This window comes from Equus quagga, chromosome 16, assembly GCF_021613505.1.
Source record: "Equus quagga isolate Etosha38 chromosome 16, UCLA_HA_Equagga_1.0, whole genome shotgun sequence".
Lineage (NCBI taxonomy): Eukaryota > Metazoa > Chordata > Mammalia > Perissodactyla > Equidae > Equus > Equus quagga.
The window spans coordinates 27,196,537-27,222,181 of record NC_060282.1 but is presented as its reverse complement, the minus strand read 5'-3'; the positions used below and the strand labels follow the sequence as shown (position 1 = coordinate 27,222,181).

At 34.2% G+C, this 25,645-nt stretch overlaps 1 protein-coding gene across 1 annotated transcript in view; it reads right to left on the bottom strand.

Annotated features, from left to right (window-relative positions):
- Positions 1-25,645, bottom strand: part of CSMD3 (CUB and Sushi multiple domains 3) — a 1,175,747-nt gene that overhangs the window by 129,502 nt on the left and 1,020,600 nt on the right. Inside the window, exons 36-38 of the mRNA XM_046642300.1 lie at positions 24,922-25,046; positions 18,461-18,557; positions 15,948-16,052 (exon numbers count right to left, since the gene is read on the bottom strand). Of these exons, the coding sequence (XP_046498256.1) occupies positions 15,948-16,052; positions 18,461-18,557; positions 24,922-25,046 (327 nt within the window). The remainder of the gene's footprint in view (positions 1-15,947; positions 16,053-18,460; positions 18,558-24,921; positions 25,047-25,645) is intronic.

Here is a 25,645-nt window from a genome sequence, read left to right as displayed (position 1 = left end):
GAATATAAAGGAAATATGTAAAGATTTATATTAAAGTGCCAAGAATTTTGTGATTGACTTAGACGAAAAGCTTCTATATATAGCTAAAACGTCATTGGCTTTACTGGGAGAAAACCCAGAGACCAGGATCAGTGTTATTAGCTCAATACATAACTAGAGACAGTTTAGGAATACAAAAACACAATGTTTCTGGAATTCAGAAACTTAGGCTAAAAATATCTCTAAATCAACATCACAAAGAGGTGAAAAGTCAGTTAGAAGACCATGAAATAAATTTTGATTAAAAGAAAAGAGGAAACAAACTATGACAAAACTGTAATGGCCTGATATGGTTAAGAAATGAAATGTGTTTATGAAGATCAATTACACATATTTGTATGTAATATGTTCTGAGTTAATGGCACTGAAAGTAGAAATGACAAATATTAATAATTTAACTTATGAGATGTGCATAAACTAGTTATAACAAAATTGTTAAAGTAAAAATACAATCAATCTTAAAATCACTATTTTTCTCAAATAATCAATTATCTAGTTATCCCCAGGTAGGAAACCATTTCTAGTGATTATAAAACTAAACTCATTAAGATCTAATGTACTCTCTCTTAAGCATATTGGTCAAGGATGAAAAGTAGTAAAATAAATATTGTACTGAATTGAATATTTTGTTATTTATAAGCTAGAGTTAAATGGATACATTTCTGGGCATTTACTATTTTATGACTATTTTTTATGCCTTTGGATATGCATACCAGCACTCCAAGTATTGCATGGGTTGGAAAGACTTTTTCAGGCTACCTGAGTTTTCCCAGGATTTACAGCAAAATTATTAGCTGTATGAGTGTTCTCAGGTGTGGGAAGAGAGAACTCTATTCATTATGGCAACATGTACCATTGCCTTCCTCAGAGACTATGTCCTGAGATCTTTGAGCACTCTTATATTTGCAAATACCATCACTGCACAAGGTTTCCCCTTTTAAAGCAATATGTAGATGTAAAATTATGGGAGAAAATGAATTGTTGACTTTCTTTAGTAGGTAAAACGAAAACAATGATATGAAATGATCAAAATGGGCATCTAGAAATACTAATGAGACTATGGCATGGAAAAGATACATTGGGCAGAAGGAACATATTTGTTTGATATTATTAATAATAATAATAATCTGGCATTCCAAAGTTAAAATGTCAAGATTTCAAGTTTAAGGAGGGAAAGAGCACTATATGCTAAAAATTGTCCTATTTGTCAGCATTTACCTTTTAAGTAAATAAAAATCAAGGCACATCTGTCTAGTAACTGCGCCATCAGATAATCTAGTTTTTTTTTTTCTGAAAACCTCATGACTGAGTAGGAAAATCAGACACAGAAAATACTTGTTGAAAGAAATCTTAGCCAAATTTCCATTTCCCAAGACAGAACACCTGCCATGTTTCCTGAAACTTTTACTATTTAAAATATTCCTTTAGGAATATAGAAAGAGTCTACTTTCTTGGTTAAAAAATTTTTAAAAACCATGCCGTCTGTCCTTTTTATAGCAAACTTTAATGTCTTCTGCATCTGTTGCTGGTATTCGTAGTGTTGACTCTGAGACTGTTATTTCCCTGTTGTGATTCCTTCCTTATGTTACCATGTGGGCAGAACTTTTATCTCAGAGACTGTCACAAATGAAATACCAAAGATGCGCAGTGAAACAGGTGTCTTCTCAATGGACAAAAGTTAATATAACTCCCTTGTTTATAATACACACACACACACACACACAACTATTATTCCCAGTACCCACTGCCTAGGCATTTCACTTTTCATAGCATCAAAACTTAATTTTTTAAAAATTTTTCTTATGTTCCTTGTTTATATGCATTAAAAAACAGTTTTCTCTGACAGATGTTACTGTGTTTTTACCCCAGTAATTTTGGGGGCTTCTAAACACATAGAGAAGTTCTTTGAAATTTTAATGTTTAGTTAATATAACCTGCCTCCACAAGTGGACAGATTCTTCCATTACCACAAAATAGATGTTTCTCCATTAAGGAAAGATTTTACCATTTTGAAACCTGAGAGAAATTAAGGTGTCCTTTCCACAAACAAAATGGATTATTTACAAAAAAGCCACTGTGCTGGGTCCATTTTCCAGAGTTTCTGGAAGTAATGTACTGGAGTCTACACTGAGTGATCAGATCGCCTTCGAGTTTGCCCTGCTGGACACTGTAGCAAACTACAGCTGCTCTATGCAGCATTTGATCCACCAAACGCATTGTAACTGCTTGTCAATAAATTTGTTATTAACAAAGCACCCAAAAATGCTGCCATAGCTTGTTTCATAAATTTGTCCTTAAAGACTAGAGCAGAAAGGATTAGTCATTTTAAGTCTGTAAAGCTGTACTTAAACTTCCTTGTTCATTCTCCCCCATTCTCTTGCGTGTACTCAGTTCTTTGCAAATACTATGTTAATGTCCTTATTGAGTAGACAATAGATTTGAAAACATGAAGAATATTCCAAAATCTTTTTAATTAATTAAAAGAACATAGGCGTGCTCTGGCACTGATTTCACCACTGTCCACTCAATGTATCATTTTCTCTTTTCTTTCCTCTCTTTATTTGTTCCTCTGTCCTACTTGACCCTCTTTTTCCTACTCTGTTTCTTTTTCTCGTCTCTTTCTCTGTACTTCTCTACTTTTCTGTTTATAATTCTTATTTTAATTTAGACTCACTGACCTTGTTTAAAAACAGGACTTATAACTGGAGTATTTTTAAGTGACAATATTACCAAGTGTAACTATTTAGTGAGGCATTTATTTAATTTCTCCAAAAAGAAAGGTCTTTTTTTTACCTGGAGAATATTTTAACTTCTTCTATTAAGCTATGATTTGATAAAAATTAATGGTTTAATGTAACTTTACAGGCTTTTTGTAGTACTTTAATCCGAGACGATTTTTGGAATTTTGTTCCAATTAAAAGGGAGCACCCAGCAAATATTTTCATGTCTCAGTTAGGCCCCCCAACACAATGTTTAAAAATTTGGTGATCATCGTGTCATCTTCTATTGGATTCCATCATGTGGTTTTTGAAAAATACAGTTAATACTGTCCTTAGATTGCCTAAATACAGTTCCTAGTTTTTTGTTTGTCTTTCTCTTACGTGAAGAACTCAGAGATCTAATAATACTTAAGGAGTATCTGGGGATCAGTTTGAACTCAGAGCATCATTTTGTGAACATTCACTTTAGATTATGTGAATTCAAAGCTAACAAATTAAATGCCATTTCCTGGGAGTAGCCTCTAGACAGATAGGAGAGACGGTGGTCTAATTATGTAAAGGAACTGCTCATAAAATACACTGATACATCATTTGTTCTCATGGTCATTCATTACCAAGGGCAAGTTTTTTCCCACATTCTTGAGTTTGATTCAGATAACTAATTTAGAAAATATTAGCATTCCTTGATTGCTCATTTTATAAAAATAGCTGGTTGTAACATAGTTGGATAAATAACCACAAATATAGGGAAAAACCACTTTGGACGTAGCTAAGTTTACACTTGATTAGGACAGAGATTTATCTCATTCATCTTCCAACCCCTCTACAGTTCTGATCTGACTTTCCTGAGTTAGGTATTTAACTTTACTTTTTAAATTAAGGATCATGAATAAAGATGCTTAAATTATATTTCTAGTATGCCTTTCTCTCAAAGATGTTGGTTTCCAAGACCTGAAATTTCAAGATCTAAAATTTAAATCCACTAGTCATTGTGTCCCTTTAGGAAGAGCAGTCAGACTCTCAATTCTTTGTTCTAAGAGGTAATCCATTGTGTATCATTAACTCTTATTATTTGTTGATTAGGATATTGCTCAATTTCTTTCATTTATTGAACATAATTAAGAGTTTCTAACCAAAATAATAGTTTGAAAAATATTATAGATAATTGCATAAATAATCCTATTAAATATTAATGAGTTTATATTATTTCTCTTAAACAAATAAAGGACTTTTTGGCATTCAACAAAACATTTCAGAAATGTAAAAACTGTATACAACAGGCTTTTAAAATTTTTCTTCATTTTCTTTGTGATTATGACAATTTAATGGTATTACAAATAACTATCAAACAGATGCTACTTTTGAACTGCATCATCTCTAGTGAAGTCAAATTTCTGATTATGACATCCTATACCCTTCAGGAGTAGCCTTGCCTATATAAGCAGCCTTAGTTCCCAGTGCTGCCTCAAAAATCACGCACCAGACCTACTGAACTAGTTGTAATTCTCCTAACGTGCCATATATCATAGCTTTGTTTGAACATGAAGTTTTCCTGCTAAAAATATCCACTCCTTCTTGTCTAACTATAAAACTCCTGTTTATTTGTTAAGACTCAGCCAAAGTTCATGTCCTGTTTAAACTACTTCCTGAACTTCCTAAATGGAGCTGATTACTTACCGCTTTTGTGCAGTCTACCATAAATATCTCTATTCCTGTATTCATAGCACTGTATTATTGCTTTACCTCCCTGTCTCTTCTACTAGACTGTGATCTTCTCAAAGAAAGATATTGCGACATATTTATCTTTGCATTTCCCAAGTTGAGCACATGGCCTGACACACAGTAGGCGTTCAAAATATTTATTGGTTGAATAAAATAAATAAATGAAGCTTCTTCTACTGATTTGTCTTCTATTACAATGATACATTTATTGTATCTGAGGTTAACAACAGCTAGAAAGTGAACTTCAAAATAAAACCAAAAAAAATGTCAAAAATCAATTAACCAGAATTTATTTAGGACATGCCTATCATTGCAGTGTCTACTCTCTCCCACAGGTAGTTTCTTTCTGAACAGAACTTCCAGTGTAGGTAATAATGTTACAGTGATGGACTGAGTGGCCCGAACAAAGTGACACTGAGATAATCCTTAGTTGGATATCTTCAGGAAGCAGAAGCCAATAGAATTACAAAACGTGTACAGACCAAGGTGCTAAATGCCTTGTGAACACCAGCATCACTGTAGGTATACTGATGTTAATGATATATGTCAATATTACATATCTGTTATCTCCTACTTCCAGGTGTTATGTCACTCATTTTTTATTCGGCCAACAAACGTGTTTTGAATGCCTAATAAGATTCAGGGACTAGACTTAGTGTGAGAGACAAAAGGGGATATCCTAAATGGACATAGTCCTATACTAATGGCAGATCCCATTAATGTAAGCTTCCTGGAGCTTACATTTCAGGGAGATGGCAAGTAAACTCAAAATTACCCAAATAATCACCCAATTACATTTGTGAAAACTTTATGTTGCAAAACCCACATTGTCTCATATATGTATTTAACTAGGGAACGTAAGCCTTTTCTGTGTCTAAAGTTTTCTAGGAAGTTGATAGATGAATATATATTTCCTATGTCAACAAGAAAAGCCACTTACTCCAATTTCAGTTTTGGAATTTCTACAGAATCTCGGGACTTTTTCCACAATTGGGAAATACTTGTAATGAGAGAGGAGACATTGCAACTGATGCCATAAAAATAGAAAGAATTATAAAAGACTAAAATGAACAATTATACAACAAATTGGATAACCTAGAGGAAATGGATAAATTCCTTGAAACATACAACCTACCAAGACTGAATCATGAAGAAATAGGAAATCTGAATAGATCAATAAAGAGTAAGGAGATTGACTCAGTAACCAAAGATCACCCAGCAAAGGAAAGCCCAAGACCAGATGACTTCATGGGTGAAGTCTACCAAACATTTAAAGAATTAACATAGATCCTTCTCAAACTCTTCCAAAATACTGAAGAAGAGAGAATAGTTCCAAATTCATTTTATGAAGTCAGCATTACCCTGATATCATAGCCAAAGATACTACAAGAAAAAAAAGATACTATAGTACAATATGCCTGATGAATATAGGTGTAAAAATCCACAGCAAAATACTAGCAAATCAAATTAAACAGAACATTAAAAGGATTATACCCCACAACAAGTGAAATTTATCCCTGGAATGCAAGGATAGTTCAACATATACAAATCAACAAACATGATACTCCACACTAGCAGAATGAAGAATAAAAATCATATGATCATCTAAATAGAGGCAGAAAAAGCATTTGACAAAATATAACACCTTTCATAATAAAAACTCAACAGATTAGATATAGAAGAAATGTACCTCAAAATAATACAGGCCATATATGAAAAACCCACAGCTATCATTATATTCAACAGTAAAAAGCTGAAAGTTTTTCATCTAAGATAAAGAGCAAGGCAAAAATGCCCACTCTCACCAAATCTATTCAATATAGTACAACAGTACCAGTTTATCTGAGAGGGATAAGTTCTAAGACTCCCAGTAGATGCCTGAAACTATGGATAGTACCAAACCCTATATATACTATGTTTTTTCCTATACATTTCTATCATAAAGTTTAATTTACAAATTAGGCACAGTAAGAGATTAACAGCAACTAATAATAAAATAGAACAATTATACCAATATACAGTAATAAAAGTTACCGTAGATCTTAGCTACCTCAGCACACAATTTTATCTTTCCTTATTAAGTTGAGAACTTTTCACTTGAAAGAAGCACTTTACAGCTTTTCTTTGGCATATTTGAATTGCCAGCATTACTGCTCTTGCACTTTGGGGCTACTGTTAAGTAAAATAAGGGTTACTTAAACACAAGCATGGCAATACCATGACAGTTAATCTGATAACTGAGAGAGCAATTAAGTGACTAATGGGCAGGCAGTGCAAACAGTGTGGATATGCTGGAAAAAAGGAGGATTCATGTCCTGGGTAACATGGAGCAGGAGGGCATGAGATTTTATCAAGCTACTCAGATCAGCATGCAATTTAAAACTTATGAATTGTTTATTTCTGAAATTTTTCATTTAATATTTTCAGAGTGTGGTTCACTGGGGGTAACTGCAAGCATGGAAAGAGAAACTACAGATAAGAGAGGACTACTGTATTGGAATGCTAGTTAGAGAAATTAGGCAAGAAAAAGAAATAAAAGGGATTCAAATCAGAAAGGAAGAATTAAAGGTATCTCTGTTTGAAGATGACATTATTTCATAGGCAGAAAACCCTAACTCCACACAAATGCTGTTAGAACTAATAAATGAGCTCTGTAAAGTTGCTGGATACAAAAATCAATATACAGAAATCAGTTGTAATTCTATACAATAACACAAAAGTACATGAAAAAGAAATTTAAAAAACATATGCATTTACAATAGCATCAAAAAGAATAAAACAGTAATAAACTTAATCAAGGAGGTGAAAGACTTATACACTGAAAATTATAAAACATTAATGACAGAAATTTAAAAAGACACGTAAATGGAAAGACCATCCATGTTCATGGATTAGAAGACTTAATATTGTTAAAATGTTCATAATACCTAAAGTGATCTAAAGATTTAATGCAATCACTATTTAAATCCCAATCATATTTTTTACCAAATTAGACAAACAATCCAAAATTCATATGAAAGCTCAAAATACCCAAAATAACCAAATCAATCTTAGGAAAGAAGAACAAAGTTAGAGACATCACACTTCCTGATATCAAAATACATTACAAAGCTACAATAATTAAAACAATATGGTACTTGCATAAAGATAGACATATAGATGAAAGGAACTGAATAGAGTCTGGAAATAAACCTACATATAAATGGTCAACTTATCTTTGAGAGGGTGCCAAAATATACAATGGGGAAAAGATAATCTCTTCACAAAATAATGTTGGGAAAACTAGATATCCACAAACCAGAGAATGAAATTATACCCTTATCTTATATCACATGCAAAAATTAACTCAAAATTGGGTAAAGACTAAACATAAGACCTGAAAATTCCTAAAAAAAAAAATAGGGGAAAAGTATCATGACGTTGGTCTTGGCAATGATTTCTTGGATATGACACCAAAGCGCAGGCAACAAAAGCAAAAGTAGACAAGTTGGGTAACATTAAACTAAAAAGCTTCTGCAGAGCAAAGGAAACAATCAACAGAGTGAAAGAGTAACCTAAAGAATGGCAAAAATATTTGCAAACCATATATCTATTATGGAGTTAATACCAAAAATATATAAGGAACTCCTATAACTCAATAACAAAAATATATAAATAACCTGATTAAAAAATGGCTAAGGACTTGAATAGACATTTCTCCAAAGAGGACATTAAATGACCAAGAGGGATATGAAAAGATGCTCAACATCTCTAATCATCAGAGAAATACAACTCCGAACAACAAAGGGATATCACCTCACACCTATTAGGATGGTTATTGTCAAAAAAACCCCCCACAAAAACAAGGATAGAGGAGTGATGTCAGAAAGATGGCCAAAAAAGATGTCCCTCATTCACATCTTCCCCTTAGCAAAAACAATTAAGCAACCATCCATGGACAAAAATGCCTTTGTGGGAGATACAGGATCCTACCAGAGATTTTGAAACTCCAGTGTAGTCCAAGAATGAGAGCTATTTTGAGAAGACAGGCCTACACCAAAGTGGCTGACTCAGAAACAGTTCCATAGCCCTGAGAGTTTGGCAACAGCCCCTCTTGTTTCTATTACCAGCACCATACGCTAAGAGACCCAAGAGGAGTCTCACCTATCTGTGTGTTAGGTAATGGACAGACAGACCTTGGTCCTAGCTGCAGACCTTGAAGTACCCCTGGAGCCAGCTCCTGCCCCTCTCAGCCAGGCTCTGGGAGCCTCTAGAGAACACTGAATTACACAATAACCCATGGATGAAAGATCCTTTGTGGAAGTCTAGGAGTCCATCAGAGAAGTTCCAGCATACCAGTGGAGCCAAAAAAATTGAGATTTAACATTTGCACAGGATAAGAGGAACAGTTTGAATTTATGCGTGTTACTTTTCCCTCAAGGGAGCAGAGCTCAACGCCAAGAGATCCCTTAGTGACCCATAATCTCTCCTGTAGGGAAAGTGAGAGTGTGTGAGTGAGTGCCTGACTTCCCCAGCTATGAAAGATGCTGCCAAAGAGGAAATAGGCACATTTTTCTCTCACTTCATCTAAAGTACTGAGTCATGACATGTACAACTAAGTGGAGACAAGTAGCTAGGAAAAGAGAAGCCAGGTTCAGAAAGGAACATATCAAGAGGATGTGAATCCTACTATGTGAGTCAGGGAATTCATCAGGAAGTCTGTCCATGAGCGAATGAAGACGCCTCACCTCTGGATACCCCCGGATGGACCACAGGCACCCACAGTGCTCTGGCACCTCAGCCACACACCCCACCATGCCATGGCTGACTCCCTGCATGTGCTCTTGAAGACAGCAAGAGTGAGCTTTTGCAAACAGCTAGTGAGCATGCACAGAAAGGTGGCCCAAATCTGTGGACCTGGAAGAGACTACAAACTGGAGCACTTAGCACTGACCTTGGGAAAGCAAAGGGGGGGGGTTATCAACACACAGCACAGCTCTGTAGGATCGAGAGAAGGTATACAAGCTTAAGAATTCTGTCACAAAAGGGAGCAAGAAGTGTAGAGAATGCATATCGATAGGTCAGAGAAAACCTCAGAATTCCTGGCAGGGCTGAAGGAAGGTATTTCTCTTCTGAAGTCAATCAGTAAAGACTGGAGAAGATGAGTAATATTTTAAATGCATAGATAGCAACCAAACATTTCATGGAACACGAAAAATCCAGGAAACATGACACCACCAAAAGAGCACAATTTTCCAGTAGCTAACTTCAAAGACATGGAAATTTGCAATTTCCCCAGTAAAGAATTCAAAATAGCTGTTTTAAAGAAGCCCAAGGAGCCACAAGACAACACAGAAAAATAATTCAACAAAATAAGGAAAACAATATATGATCAAAATGAGAGTTTAACAAAGAGATAGAAATCATAAAAAAGAATCAAACAGAAATTCTTGAGCTGAAGAATACAGTGCATAACATAAAAAATGCAATAGAAAGCTCAATAATCAAATGAATCAAGCAGAAGAAATAATCTGTGAATTAGAAGACAGGACCTTTGAAATTATCAGAGGCAAAAATAAGAAAAAGAATAAAAGGAATGAAGAAAGCCTACATGATCTATGGGATATAATCAAAAGAAAAAATCGGAATTATTGGAGTCCCAGAAGGATAAGGGAGAGAGAAGGGGGTATATAAAGCTTATTTAAGAAATAATGGCTGAGAACTTCCCAAATCTGGGGAGAGATTTGGACATCCGAGTGCATGCAAGTCGTAGATCTCCAAACAAACTCAACTTAAAAAGATATTCTCCAACATGAATTATAATAAAACTGTCAAAATAAAAGAAAATAGATAATTTTAAAAGCAGCAACAGAAAGGGAGTTTGTAACTTACAAGGGAACCTGAATAAGGCTATCAGCAACTTTCTCGAGACAAACCTTACAGAATAGGACAGAGAGAGAGATTATTTTCAAAGCTCTGAAAGAATAAAACTGCCAAACAAGAAGCAAGAATACTTGAGATAGCAAAGTAATCCTTCAGAGAATTTCAGAGGAAGGAAAGATAAAGACACTCCTAGACATCTCAAACAAAAGCTGAAGGAGTTCATCACCTCTAGACCTGCTTTATCAAAAAACGCTGAAAGGAGTCTTTCAAGCTGAAATGAAAGAATGCTAACTAGTAACATGAAAACACAAAAACATACAACACACTGGTAAAGGTAAGTAAATATTCAAATTCATAATATGCTAATAGTGCAATTTGGTGGTGTGGTAACTATTTATCTCTACCATAAAAGTTATGAACAAAAGTTTTAAATATAACTATAGCTACAATAATTTGTTAATAAACACAAAATATAAAAGAGGGAAATTGTGACATAAACTGTGACATCAGCTTTTTTATGTGATTAAAGTTAAGTTGTTAGTGTAAAATAGACAGGTATATCTATAAGATGTTTTATGTAAATCTCATAGTAACCACAACCCAAAAACTCACAGTAGGTACACAAAAGAAAAAGAGAAGGGAATCAAAACATACCACCAGGGAAAATCATCTATTCACAAAGGAAGACAATAAGAGAGGAAGAAAGGAACATGAGAATTACAAAACCACCAGAAAATAATTGACAACATGGCATTAATAAGTCTTTACCTATCACTAATTACTCTAAATGTAAATGGATTAAATTCCCCAATCAAAAGGCACCGAATGACTGAATGGATAAAAACCAAAACCCAACTACATGCTGCCTACAAGAGACTCACTGCAGCTTCAAAAACATACATAGGCTCACATGAAGGGATGATAAAAGATATCCCATGCAAGTGGAAACCAAAAGAGAGCAGAGGTAGCTATGCTTATAACCAACAAAATAGACCTTAACTCAAAAACTGTAACAAGAGATAAAGAAGGCCATTACATAAATGATAAACAGGTCAATTAATCAAGAGGACATAATCATAAGTATATATGCACCCAACATCAGAGCACCCAAATATATTAAGCAAACATTAACATATCTGAAGGAAAGAATAGACAACAATACAATAATAGTAGGGGACTTCAATGCCCCACTTTCAACAACAGATAGATTATCCAGACGGAAAATCACTAAGGAAACATTGGAATTGAACTGAACTTTAGACCTAATAAACCTAACAGACATATAGAGAACACTCCTTCTAAAGCAGCAGAATACATGGTCTTCTCAAGGAAAAACAGAATTCTCCAGGAGAGGTCATATGATAAGACTGCAAAAGAAGTCTTAGCATAGTTAAGAAAATTGAAATTGTATCAAACATCTTTTCTGACCACAATGGCATGAAACTAGAAATCAATAACAGGAGGAAAATTGGAAAATTCACAAATATGTGGAAATTAAATGGTACATGTCTGAACAACCAATGAGTCAAAGAAGAAATCAAAAGGGAAATCAAAAAATATCTTGAAACAAACAAAAATGGAAGCATAACATACCAAAACTAATGGGAAGCAGCAAAAGTCATTCTGAGAGGGAAGTTATAACAACAAATGCCTACATTAAGAAAAAAGAGAGATCTCAAATAAACAAGCTAACTTTACAACTCAAAGAACTAGAAAAAGAATACACTAAGCCAAAAGTTAGCAGAATGAAGGAAATAACAAAGATCAGAGCAGATATGAATGAAATAGAGAATAAAAAAAAATAGAAAAAAATGAAAGAAACTAAAAGCTGCTTTTTGAAAAGATAAAATGGACAAAACTTTAGATAGATTAAAAAAGAGAGAGAAGACTCAAATAAATAAAATCAGAAGCAAAAGAGGAGGCATTACACTGATACCATAGAAATACAAAGGATCATAAGAGACTACTACGAACAATTATACACCAATAAATTAGACAACCTAGAAGAAATGGATAAATTCCTAGAAACAAACAACCTACCAAGACTGAATCATGAAGAAATAGAAAACCTGAACAGACCAATAACAAGTAAATACATTGAATTAGTAATCAAAAGAATCCCAGGAAAGGAAAGGCCAGGCCCAGATGGCTTCATGGGTGAATTCTAACAAATGCTTAAAGAAGAATTAATGCCAATCCTTTTCAAACTCTTCCAACAAATGGAAGAGGAAGGAACACTCCTATCTCATTTTATGATACAGGCATTACTCCAATAGATGTTAGAACTAATAAATGAATTTAGTAGAGCTGCAGGTTACAAAATCAGCATACAGAAAGCAGTTGCATTACTATAAACTAACAACAAGATATCTAAAAAAAGAAAGAAAGAAAACAATCCCATTTACAATAGCATTAAAAAAAAAAAAGCAATACTTAGGAACAAATTCAACCAAGGAAGTAAAAGATCTATACACTGAAAATTATGACTTTCATGAAAGAAACTCTAGAAGACAGAAATAAATGGAAAGCTATTCTATATTCTTATATTGGAAGAATTAATATTATTAAAATGCCCATACTGCCTAAAGCCATCTATAGATTCAATGCAATTCCTACCAAAATTCCAATGGCATTTTTCACAGAAATGGAAAAAACAATTCTAAAATTCATATGGAAAACAAAAGACCCCAAAGTAATCTTGAAAAAGAACAAAGCTGGAGGCATAATTCTTTCTGATTTCAAACTATATTACAAAGATATAGTAATCAAAACAGTATGATACTGGCATAAAAATGGACACACAGAGCAGTATAACAGAATTGAAAGACCACAAATAAACCCTCACATATACAGTCAGCTAGTAGTTGTCAAGGAAACAAAGAATACTCAAGGGGGAAAGGATGCTCACTTCGATAAATGGTGCTGGGAAAACTGGGTAATCACATGCAGAATAATGAAATTGGACCCCTATCTTACACCACTCACAAAAATTAATTCTAAATAGATTAAAGACAAACATAAGACCTGATAGTGCAAAAATAATAGAAGAAAACACAGGGAAAAAGCTTCTTGACATTGGTCTTGGCATTGATTTTTTGGATATGACACCAAAAGCACAAGCAGCAAAAGCAAAATAAGTGGGATGAAATCAAGTAAAAAATCTTCTGAACAGCAAAAGAAAAAATCAACAAAATGAAAAGGCAACCTATAGAATGGGAGAAAATATTTGCAAACTATCTATCTGATAAGGGATTAATAATCAAAATATATACAGAACTCAGATAACTCAATAGCAAAAACAAACACACAAAAAAATCTGATTAAAAAACGGGCACAATTCTGAATAGACAAGTTTTCAAACAAGACATATAGATGGCCAACAGGTACATAAAGAGATGTTCACATCACTAATCATAAGGGAAACACACAATGCAATGTCACCTCACACCTGTTAGTATGGCTATCATCACAAAGATAAGAGATAACCAGTGTTGGTGCAGATGTGGCAAAAAGGGAACACTTGTGCATCATTGGTGGGAGTGTAAACTGGTACAGCCACTATGGTTAACAGTCTGGAGGTTATTCAAAAAATAAAAGATAGAACCATCATATGATCCACCCATCCCACTTTTGGGTATATACACAAAAGAAATGAAATCAGGAACTCAAAGAGGTATCTGTACTCCCATGTTCATTGTAGTTAAGATATGGAAATAACCTGTGTCCATCTATGGATGCATGAATAAAGAAGACGTGGGAAATATAGAAAATGGAATATTATTCAGCCATGAAGAAGAAAAATTCTGACATTTGCAACAACATTGATGGACCTTCAAGGTATTATGCTAAGTGAAATAACTCAGACAGAGAAAACAAATACTGTATAATATCATTTATATGGTGAATCTAAAAAAGATGATATCTTAGAAACAATGAGTAGAATGGTGGTTGCTAGGGGCTGAGGGGTGAGAGAAATAGAATGATGTGTCAAAGGGTATAAACTTCCAGTTATAAGATGAATAAATTCTGGGATCCAATGTACAGCATGGTGACTATAGTTAACAACATTGTATCATACACTTGAAAGTTGCAAAGAGACTAGATCTTAAATGTTCTCATACACACAAAAAATGGTAATTATGTGAGTCAATGAAGATATTAACGATCCCTATTGTAATCATTTTGCAATAGATACATGTATCAAATCAACATGTTGTATACCTTAAACTTACACAATGTTATATGTCAATTAAATTTCAATGAGCTGGAAAAAATAAAATTTTTGCGTCACATTCATAAAAAAGGTTGGTTCGTAGTTTTATACTGAGACACGTACAGCAACCTATGGTACACTCTACACAAAGCAGATGGAGTAATTTAAGTAGCACTGGGATTACCTAGTCTTTAAAGATTTGAAAATATTTTTGTGTGAAGCCATTTAGACCTGGCATTTTTGTGTGTGTGGAGTGCTTTTTAATAACTATACTTTATATTGCTCCTATGATAATTGGTCTGTTTAGAATTTCTCTTCTACTAGTGTCAATTTGGGCAAGTTTCATGATGCATTTTTGTTTGTTTCTCCTTATAATTCTTGCTGAATTGCTTTAAAATTGCTAATGCCATGATATTTGGTGCATAAATACTCAAAACTGGAGTTTTGGTTATGATTTGTACTCCTTATGATACTATAAAATGCTCGTATGTTTCTAAAAAAAATAGCATTGGTGAAGATATGGAGAAATTGGAACCTTACACAATATTGGTGGAAATGTGAAATTGTTGTAGACACTATGGAAAACAGTATGGAATTCCCTCAAAAAAATTAAATATGATTTAGCAATTCCATTTCTGAGTATATTTTCAAAAAGAATTGAAAGTAGAATCTCAAAGAGATATCCACACTCTCATGTTCACAGCAGCATTATTCACAATAACCAAGATATGGAAAAAAACTAAAAGTCCATTGAGGGATGAATGGATAAAGGAAACATGATATATACATATATACAATGGAATATTATTCAGTCTTAAAAAAGATAAAGAAATCCTACCATATGAGACAACACGGACGAACCTGGCAGACATTATGCTAAGTGAAATAAGCCAGACACAGAAGGACAAATACTACATGACACCTCTGACTATTTTACATACTTCACATAAAACTCACAGAAATAGAGCATAGAATGTTGGTTTCCATAGGCTGGGCGAGTGAGAAACAGGGAGTGGCTGTTCAACAAGTATGAAGTTTCAGTTATGCAAGATGACTAAGTTCTACAGATCTACTGTACAACATCCTGCCTGTAGTTAACACTACTATATTGTGCACTGAAAAAGTTTGTTAAGAGGGTAGATCTCATGTTAAGTGTTCTTACAATAAAAAAAGAAAAGAAAATACTTATAAATTCTGATGAAAATCATTAAAACTTTAAACATATAATTTTGAAATTGAATTAAAGAAACATTTCAAAATCTTAAGAAAATAAGAATGAATGTTTTCTTTTGACAAAGTCCATTTAATTTTTATGTTGAGGAAAGTAATATTTAAAAATTAATATAAACTTATTCTTAACTTTCCTGAATAGCACATGATATTATATTTACCTGTGTATTCAAGGTGAAATCCTGCAGCAGAAACGCTGATGTCTGATTGAAAATTTAGATATAGATTATTAGACGTACTATTCAAAAGATGGGGTATTGTTGTTCCTGAAATGATAATTGAAAAGGCAAGTAAATGACCACATAATAAATAGGAGAGAAAACTAAGTTAACTTACTCAGACAATAGATTATCACAAAAATTATGTATTAGTCAAGTGTTTTTCAAGAATTTTTAATAAAAATATTTCTCCCATATTTCTCTTTCATTTTACTGTTCTATCTCCAAGGAGATAGACCGTTGAGATCAATTTAGATTGCTTCTTAAAAACAGCAGGAGCAAAGAGATCCAGTGAAAATCAAAGCAGTAAATTTTACAGGTCACCTAAAATAAATGTTTTCAGTTTCCTGTGCCCTTTATTATTATATTTTAAATATATCTATATATAGCTATATAGAGACACATGTTCTATATCAGGTCAAGTACCTTGATGTTTCTTATACTTTGATAGCAAAGCTGGTAGTTAGCATTCGAAAAATCTCCATTATAAACTAGTGTTAGCTTTGTCTCTCAGCAAACACATAGGAAAATATGAAATATCTGCTTGAACCAATTACTTCTCAACTATATGACACTGAGTAATCGTTCATGATTCTTAAGATCTCAACTCAAGCAGTTTCAAATGACAAGCGTAAAAACAACTGTTTCAATTCTATATTTTAAGATAAATTTTAACAAGCATATAGTTGATAGTGTTGCAAACATCTTTTTGTAAGTAACTAGTTACTTTACACTTACTTTACACAACTCTGTGGACCTTAACCACTGACTCTTCTACAAAAGAAATCAGGATGAATTCATGACAGAACACACATCTCCATTTTTTTTCTTTTCTGAACTTGCTCTCTGTCCATAGTGTTCTAACTGAAGACAGAGGTAAACAGAAACTCAAAGGTCACTCAACCTGCCTTTAGGATCTTAGTGATTAAGAGTTCTGGCTGTGGAGCCACACCAGCTGGGGCCCAGTTTCATTCTAACATCAGCTGTACAACCTCAGGCAACTTGATCTCTCCAAGCTTCAATCACCTACCAGGACTGCCAGTGAGATCAAACGAGCAAACGCACAAGCTTCACACAGAGCTAGCACTCAGCACTCAATAGCTGTTGATCACTTTTATCAACTTCATTGTTGTATTTATTATTAAGAAGCCATTACACTTAATCTATTATAAACAAATGCATACTTAAAATTTTATGAGGTTTTTTACAAGAAAGACTTTTATCTAAATCTATATCTACAATATTTTTTATGCCTAAACCAAATCACTCCTACTTTAGATATTTCTTCTTTCATTTCCTCAATGGTGATGCGAAAAATTGGTTATCATACTCCATTTAAAAATCTATTAATAACTTAAAACCATTCCAACATTTCAGTATATCTGAAACGCATAAGTTAATAATTTAGCTATGTTCATATTTCTAGCTTTAAAAAGTAAAATTAAAATTAAAGTAAAAGTTTAGTTAAAAATAAAGTAAAACTTCATTTCACCTTTTATATGCTGAAAGAAACTGTTAAGATTATAAATTACCTTTAAAAACCTTAACAAATTGTGAAGCCTTCTGGTCTTGGTATATGTATACATATTAATTTTATATAATTTTATTCATTTCATAGAAAATAATTGTGTCTTCCCTATATTCTCACTTAACAGTACCTGGTAGCATTCATGATTTTGTTTTACAGTCTCCATAGTAATTTTAATGGCTGCATAACATTGTATTGATATATCGTAATTACCAAGCATTGTGTAATTTTTAACTATTATTGCTCATCCTTTTTTATTTTTTTTTATAGTTTGCCAAGCTTTCCCTTTTAGTAAGTTTTGTTTTATTTTGTTTTTTAACTTGCGTCACTCTAATCCCAGCCCAGGAGGGGATTTCAGAGGTAGGCCTTTCCTTTTTCGCTTTTTTCTTTTTTTTGCTGGGAAAGATTCACCCTGAGCTAACATCTGTGGCCAATCTTCCTCTCTCTCTCTTTTTTTTTTCCGTCCCCAAAGCCCCAGGACATAGCTGTATAACCCAGTTATAAGTCCTTCTAGTTCTTCTATGTGAGCTGCCCCACAACATGGCTACTGACAGAATGGTGCAGTTCTGTGCCCAGGAACCAAACCCAGGCCACTGAAGCTGAGCATGCGGAACTGTAACCACTAGGCCATCAGGACTGGTTCTCTGTTTTTTTTTCTAAGGGAAAAGGACACACATACTATTCCTAAATGACAGCTCAACTGAAAATATTGCCATTAACATAAAAGCATCAATAAATAACTACACAAATATAGTAAGAATATATAGCAAGGTTTTAAATAGGAATTTCATTACCTTTAAAGCCTTTCAAACTTCTCACCTTGTAATTTAGTTCATTGCATGTAGTTTATAAAAATTAAATTAAAAGCACCAAGTAATGTATTCCTAATTCTAACTGTATTTTAATTAAGCTCAGCTCTCTTATTTACCTGAATAACTTCCAAGTCTTGGAGCATTGTTGTCTCCCCCATCATAAAAGTCCAGAGAATCCCAATTATGTTCTGTAGCAAAGCTGACAACTTGAACCTGTAAAATAATAATTACTGGTAAGAACACATATTTCTAACAAGATAAATATACTGTAGTCCACTTATCCTCCCTAGAAAAAAGAACTCAGGGCCCGGCCCCGTGGCCAAGTGGTTAAGTTCATGCGCTCCACTTCAGCAGCCCAGAGTTTCACCAGGTCAGATCCTGGGCGCGGACATGGTCTCTGTCATCAGGCTGTGCTGAGGAGGCATCCCATATAGCACAACCAGGAAAACCTACAACCACAATATACAACTATATAATGGAGAGCTTAGGGAAGAAGAAGGAAAAAAAAAAATATTTTAGCTCAGGTATCACTCTTTAAAAAATAAAAAAAAGAGAACTCAAAGCCTAGAACATATCATTGTGGCCCCTCATAGAAGGATTTTAACAGAATGGATCTTTGTCATTCTGACACTGGCCTACACAAGCTGACTCTTAGTGGGGCACCCAGCAGTGTTCACTACGGCTATAACATTGAGAATGTCTGTCACCATCTCAGACCATTCTCTTTATTAAAAGCTTTGGGTTAATCTAATGCCAGTGCCAAGAATCTGAATTCATGTTCTAAAAAAGTGGTTAAATTTCACCCTTTGGAGTGTTAGATTCTTGTCACCGATTGAGTTTTCTCATTTGATTTCGTTATCAGCAAATAACCAGATTTGTGGTCCACAAGCATATATACAGACCTTATAATATATACTTTTAAAACTAGGTTTACCTGGATACATTTTATTTTTCCTTTTTTTGCATAACCTTAGCTCAATTTCCTGTCTTTCTTTTATTTAAAGAATTTTAACTTTATTATCCCTTATGCACATTTATAATAGGTCTCAATATGGATGACTAAAAATGATTTTGTAACTGATTTGGGTACATCTTTTAAAGATTATTTTTATGAATGGACGTGTAATAACTAAATCACTGTGAAGGTCCCTAAAGTTGATAAGAGAAACAGTGGAGTATCATGTGTATTAAATTTTATTTAAAGAAAGAGGTATGTGTTACTTTGTCGCACTTCACTTGGCACAGCTTGAGCTTTTGCAAGAACCCACAGGACCCTCACAATTGTGGATGTTATCCATTTTTTCTCTTTGTTTATTACATATTTTATAGTTTTGGAGAAGGGAAAGGAATAATTTTATTAAAATAAATTTATTTTACTTAGCTAAATTCTGTTATAAGTACAAGCACTTTACTCATTCGCTAAATAATTATAACAATTGCGTTCATTAAAAATATCTTATCCACAAAATAGTCCATCATCATTCTTCCATTCAAGTGAACGCTGGTGCCTCTTTTCCAGGGGTGAGTGCCACATGGCAAGAGATACCCTGCCTGTGTGACAGGCACTAGGCCCAATGGCAATATTCCAGGACAGGAAGACTGAAGTTAAAGCTGTCTGATTGTAATATAACCACCACCTCCTTAAATAATATCAATTCTCTCTTCATAGCTGAATTTCTCTTCCTTTCAATTCAGTGAAAGAAAAGATCACATTCAGCTTAAAAAAAAAAAAAAAGGTAAGAATTCACATAAGAGTTGACATTTTAGATAAGTAAAATGTATTGAGAGGTTTTCCACAGGAAGAAATTGAGTTAGTAAAAATGCAGAGGAGGCAAGCCATGAGGTGGATTTAGTGAACCATCAGTAATCCAATTTAGCCACAGTGGAGGGTATTTACATGAGAAGAAATATGCATGTAAAGTTAAAAAAGCAGAGAAAAGTTAGAAAGAGTGGAGCTTAGTGCATAAATACAAGAGACATTAGAGTTAGAATGCCTGGGTTTGAACTTCCTGGCTCCCTGTACTCACTGGCATGTAACCCTAGAAGAGATAGTAATCTCTCTATGGTTGTAATAAAGCTATCTAATTCATAGCTTTGTTTTAAAAATTAATTTCAGCTGAGAGTAGTGCCCAGTGTAGATTTAATGTATCTTAGCTAACAGAGATATTGAGAGAGAGAGACTATAAAGACTGAACACCACCATAAAATTATGCAAATGAGGACTATTCCACTGAAGGTTCTAGAAGGGAGGTAAAAGGAGCATAATCAGGACTGTACTTTAAGTACAGAACTGCACTGGGTGAAGAACACAAAAGTGAAAGGACAACTTTAATGTCTATTTCAGTAGCCCATGTGAGAAGCAATGAAGAATTAAAGTAGGTTGGACGCAGGAATAGTAGAAATGGATAGCAAGATGTCATGTGTGTTGCTATAAAGAGATTCTCAGATGCCACGTGTGTTGCCAAAGGGGAAATTAGTAGATTTCATGTGATTTGAACAGGGAAAGGAAGGGAGAGGGAAGATTCAAGAGAAATTTGTCTTTTCTTCCTGAGTTATTGAAATCAGAGGGACAGTGAGAACAAAAATGTAGACAACTTCAGGAAAACCTATCACCTTGGTGAGAGGAAGAAAATCTGTTTAATTCTGGACCCATATGGATAGCCAACTGAATAATGGCTTCCAAAGATAACAATCCTAATCCGTAGAGGCTGTAAATATTGCCTAATGTGGAAAAAAGTTCTTTCAGATGAGATTAAACTAAGGATCATGAGATAGAGAGATTATCCTGGATTATTCAGGTTGGCCATAAAAGTAGTCATGAATGTTCTTATAAGAAAGATACCAAGGGACAATTGACACAGACAGAAGAGGAGAAGGCAAGATGACCATGGAAGCAGAAACTGGAGTGATATGGCCAGACACCAAGGATTGCTGGAAGTCACCAGAAGTTGGCAGATGTAAGGCAAGGATTCTCCTCTAGAGCCTGGGCAGGGGAGAGAGTGGAGGGTGGGAGCACAGCCCTGCCAGCATCTCTGTTTCAGCACAGTAAAACTGATTTGGGACTTCTGGCCTCCAGTACTGTGAGAGAATAAATATCTGCTATTTTCAGCTATCAAATTCATGGTAATTTGTTACAGCAGCTACAGAGAACTAATACAATTTGCCATTAGGATGCTGGGCAAATTGTGACTGTAGTCTGACACAACAAACACATACATGATGTGAAAGACTCAAGTAAATGATTGAGGACCCATTATGACAAAAAGCCAAATGAGACTCAAGTGCAACATTTAAAAAGAAGCAGCTACTGATTCAGTATTCAGAAAAACTTTGCATTAGATGGAGCTGTCCATCTTGGCAACAGGATAGCTTCATGAGGTAATGAATTTCCACTCATTAAAACCAGATACCCCTCATACAGACATTCAAATCCCACTTACTTTGTTTGGAAGATTATGTTAACTCATAATCATCATTCTATAAATTGACACAATTAAGTAACCCAACAGTTTTTTCCTATGGTTCATCACATAAAGATTACTCTTTGCTTCATAACTCTGCTACTGTTGAATATTGAATATACTCATTTGGAATTTTCTCTGCAATATACTTTGCTAAAATAAACAGGCAAATAAATGAATGTGTTCCTCCCAACAAACTTCTCACGTAATAATAATAATACAAAAAACTGGTCTGTTTGCTGAGGTTATTTCCAAAGGATGCTTAATCATTGTACATTATGTATAACTTTTTCAGCATTCCAAATATTTCTTCTTCCCTTCTTTCCACCAACGGTTATCCCATTTCATCTCATATATGATTTATTGGATATTCATATAATTCCTTATTCAGACACATATTCAGCCTAACAGAGTAAAATAAAATAAGCATTGCTTTAAATCTGGTATACTAGCCAGGTACTTTTAGGTGAAGTTAGTAAAATTTCAAATATGTTATATATTACATACGTGTGTGTTATAGAATTTCCTACGATTTAATGTTATGTCTAAATTAGAAGATATATGAGGTTAATTAGAAAAAAGTGCTTGTAGTTCTTTAGAGTATTTAAAATGAAAAGTTCAACATGCTTCACACTCTATATTTTGATAAATGCTCTTCTAAACTTAAATTCTGTTTTATAAAGTGCAATTATTAAACAAAATGCTTCCTTGGTGAAAGATTTTATAGTGGCATTGATATAAGTGTCCAGTTTTGAATAGCGTTTGGCTAGGACAAGTGATATACAACATACTTTTTCTGAAATGTCTTATTAGCTCATCATGCTGTGTTAACTCCTTAAAATACAGTGATGCACAGCATAACGATGCTTCGGTCAATGATGGACCACATAGACAATGATGGTCCCATAAGATTAGTACCATATAGTTTAGATATGCAGTAGGCTATACCATCTAGGTTTGTGTAAGTACACTCTGTCATGTTTGCATAATGAGAAAATTACCTACCAATGCATTTCTCAGAACGTATTCCCATCGTTAAGTGATGCATGACAAGTCCAAAACTTCACTGCTTGTGGAGGTATTCATTGAGTCATTTTAAAAATATTTAGTGAGCATATTCTGCCAGGCACTGTGCTAGTTGCAGGCAGCAGACTCGGTTACTGCCCTCATGAGCTTACAGATAATTAAGCAAGTAATAACAGTAAAATGTGATGAGTGTTATGATAAGGAAATTACAGGGATCTATGAGAAGATATTGCATGGGCACTTAGTCATGTCTCAAGTTCACGGAAGTTCTTCCCCAAGCACTGTTTTAAGTTGAAACAGAAATGAGTAAGAATAAGCCAAATAAAGGGAGATCATGAAGAGTGTTGCAGGCAGAGGGAACAACATGTACAAAGGCCCAGAGGCAAGAGAGAGCCAAGCTCATAAAGAACTAAAATAGTGTGACTAGAAGAGACAAGAAATGAGGAAAAAGCATAAAAATATAATTAACTGTGTCAAGGAGTTAAGAATATAGGGGACAAATGAGGTATTGTAAGCAGGAAAGTGATAGTATTAGATTTTTATTTTTAGAAGGTTACTCTCTGCCTTCAGAGGAATAGATTGGAGGAGACAAAGAACCTGGGACAGGGACGACAACCACCTAACCTTGTGAAAGACAGATCTGACATATTTTGTTGTTCAGAGTAGGGGAGAAAAATCAAGATTTCTGGCTCGTGCAACTGAATGGATGAGGGGCTCATTCTGAGAGAGAGCACGCTGGGCAAGATCCACAACTTTGCGAAAAAATCATGGTCAGTTTTGAAGAGATTGAATTTGAGATGCCAGCAAGAAGTGTAGCTGAAAATGTCCAGTGGGCAGTTGGATATATGGCACACAGTTTAGGTGAAAGGTCTAGACTAGATATTTGAGTTTAGAAATCATAATTTATTCAATCTTTTATTTAAAAAAAAGAAACATTTTCTGATTGTCTATTATGATTTATGTCCTAGGCATCATAGGCACTAAATGGTAGCTGAAGACATGGAAGTTGACAAGGTGGCAGAGAGAATGGTGTTAGGTGAAATGAACAAAGGTCACAGAATTTCACAAGCATCATATTTGATGAGTTGAAGAGGAAGAGGAGACCATGTTCCTAGATGTAGAAGCAGAAGCCACAGATGCAGAAAAGAAAACAAAACAAAGTGTAAGAGAATATTAGTGCTATGGAATGCATTGTTAGGTAATTTTATGAAGCATAATTACCTTCCATGGAATGTATACTGACTCAGCAGTAAAATACCATCATTTTACCCAGAAATCTCCTTGTAAAACAGAGTAACTGGTCAAATTGCTCCCAGCAAAAATTGTCACAATTGAAATAATATGGTAGATACTATTTATTGTTTACAGAACACCGTCCCTCTTCCTTGCTAACAGGGAACTTGTTTTGTTCAGTTAAATGAGAGCTGTGTACATCAGAGGAGCATGGGCCCCTTGCCTGATCCAGGCAAATCTTAGATTAAGATCAAACAAATCTTAACATAGATTTGCTTGAGTCAAATCATAGTAAATCTTTTGTTATTGCCCAGTGTATAGCTTAGGAATGGATATATTGCAATGTTATTCAATAGGACAGGAGGGAAAGTCTGCTGGAAGGTTTCTTGAAAAATTCTCTTAACTACTATAAAAGTTCATAAGACAGAGACATTCCAGTTTGGCTATTGGCCATTGCTGTGTAAGGCTGTTATGCCTAGAGCTTTTGCAGCCATCTCAACATGAGAGAGCAAATCCAAGAACTAAGCCAACATGCTAAGGATAGCAGAGCAGAGAGGTAAAAAAATTATGGGTCAGAAATGATACAACTGAGCCTCTGAAATAAACAACCCTTGAGTCATCTTACCCCAAGATTCCACGTTATGTGGAGCAACACCTTTCTCTTACTGCTTATGCCACCTCGAATTGGCTTTCTGTTATATGCAGGTGAAAAAATTAATAAGTATCCTTCTAATTAAATTCAACCATGTCAGTCAAAAGCACTGGCTAAACATTTAGAAATAATGTGCATTCTGTCATCTCTGAAAAGATTAACTTCAAATATACAATGAAAAGAAGAAAAATTTAAATATCCTTACTTGAATGCCAGCTCCTTCTGGCACTGTGATCTTCCACACACAATTCAGATTGTTGTCATAAGGCTCAGGGTATCCAGGAGACAAAATAGTCCCTTTGCGCTTAGTTAAAATTCCACCACAGGGCACTGAAAGTAAAGCAATCCAAGAGAGAGTTAATTCTAATGCAAAGGATTAAAATAAGAGAAAAGGTCAGAGATAACAACTTAGACAGATACTAGACTTGCAAACACAACCAAATCATACTGTTTTTTAGAACTCATAAGAACAAAGAAAATTGTCTTGCTATAGCATAAAAACTTAAAAAAATAATTAGACAACATTAATGGATAACCTTACAATGGCATATCTAAAATCACACTATAATTAATTCAATAATAGTATATCATTTGTACTATATAAATAAAAGTGTGTTGACACATTTGCATTAACAATTGTTCACATCTAGATATAGAATATTTTGAAGAATTATTTTATTTTTTTACTTTTCTCCTTAATAGCATCCTTTGAGGAGTAATAATGATGATGATAATTATATTATGATCATACATTTATATAGAGCCTACTATTTGCCAGGCACTCTTCTAAGCACTTTACATATTTTAACTCATAAAGCCTCCCAACAATCCAACAAGATAGGAATAAATATTCTCCTCATTTTACAGCTGAGAAAATGGAGTCACTAAGAGATTAAATAACTTGCCCAAGATCACATAGCTAGTAAGAT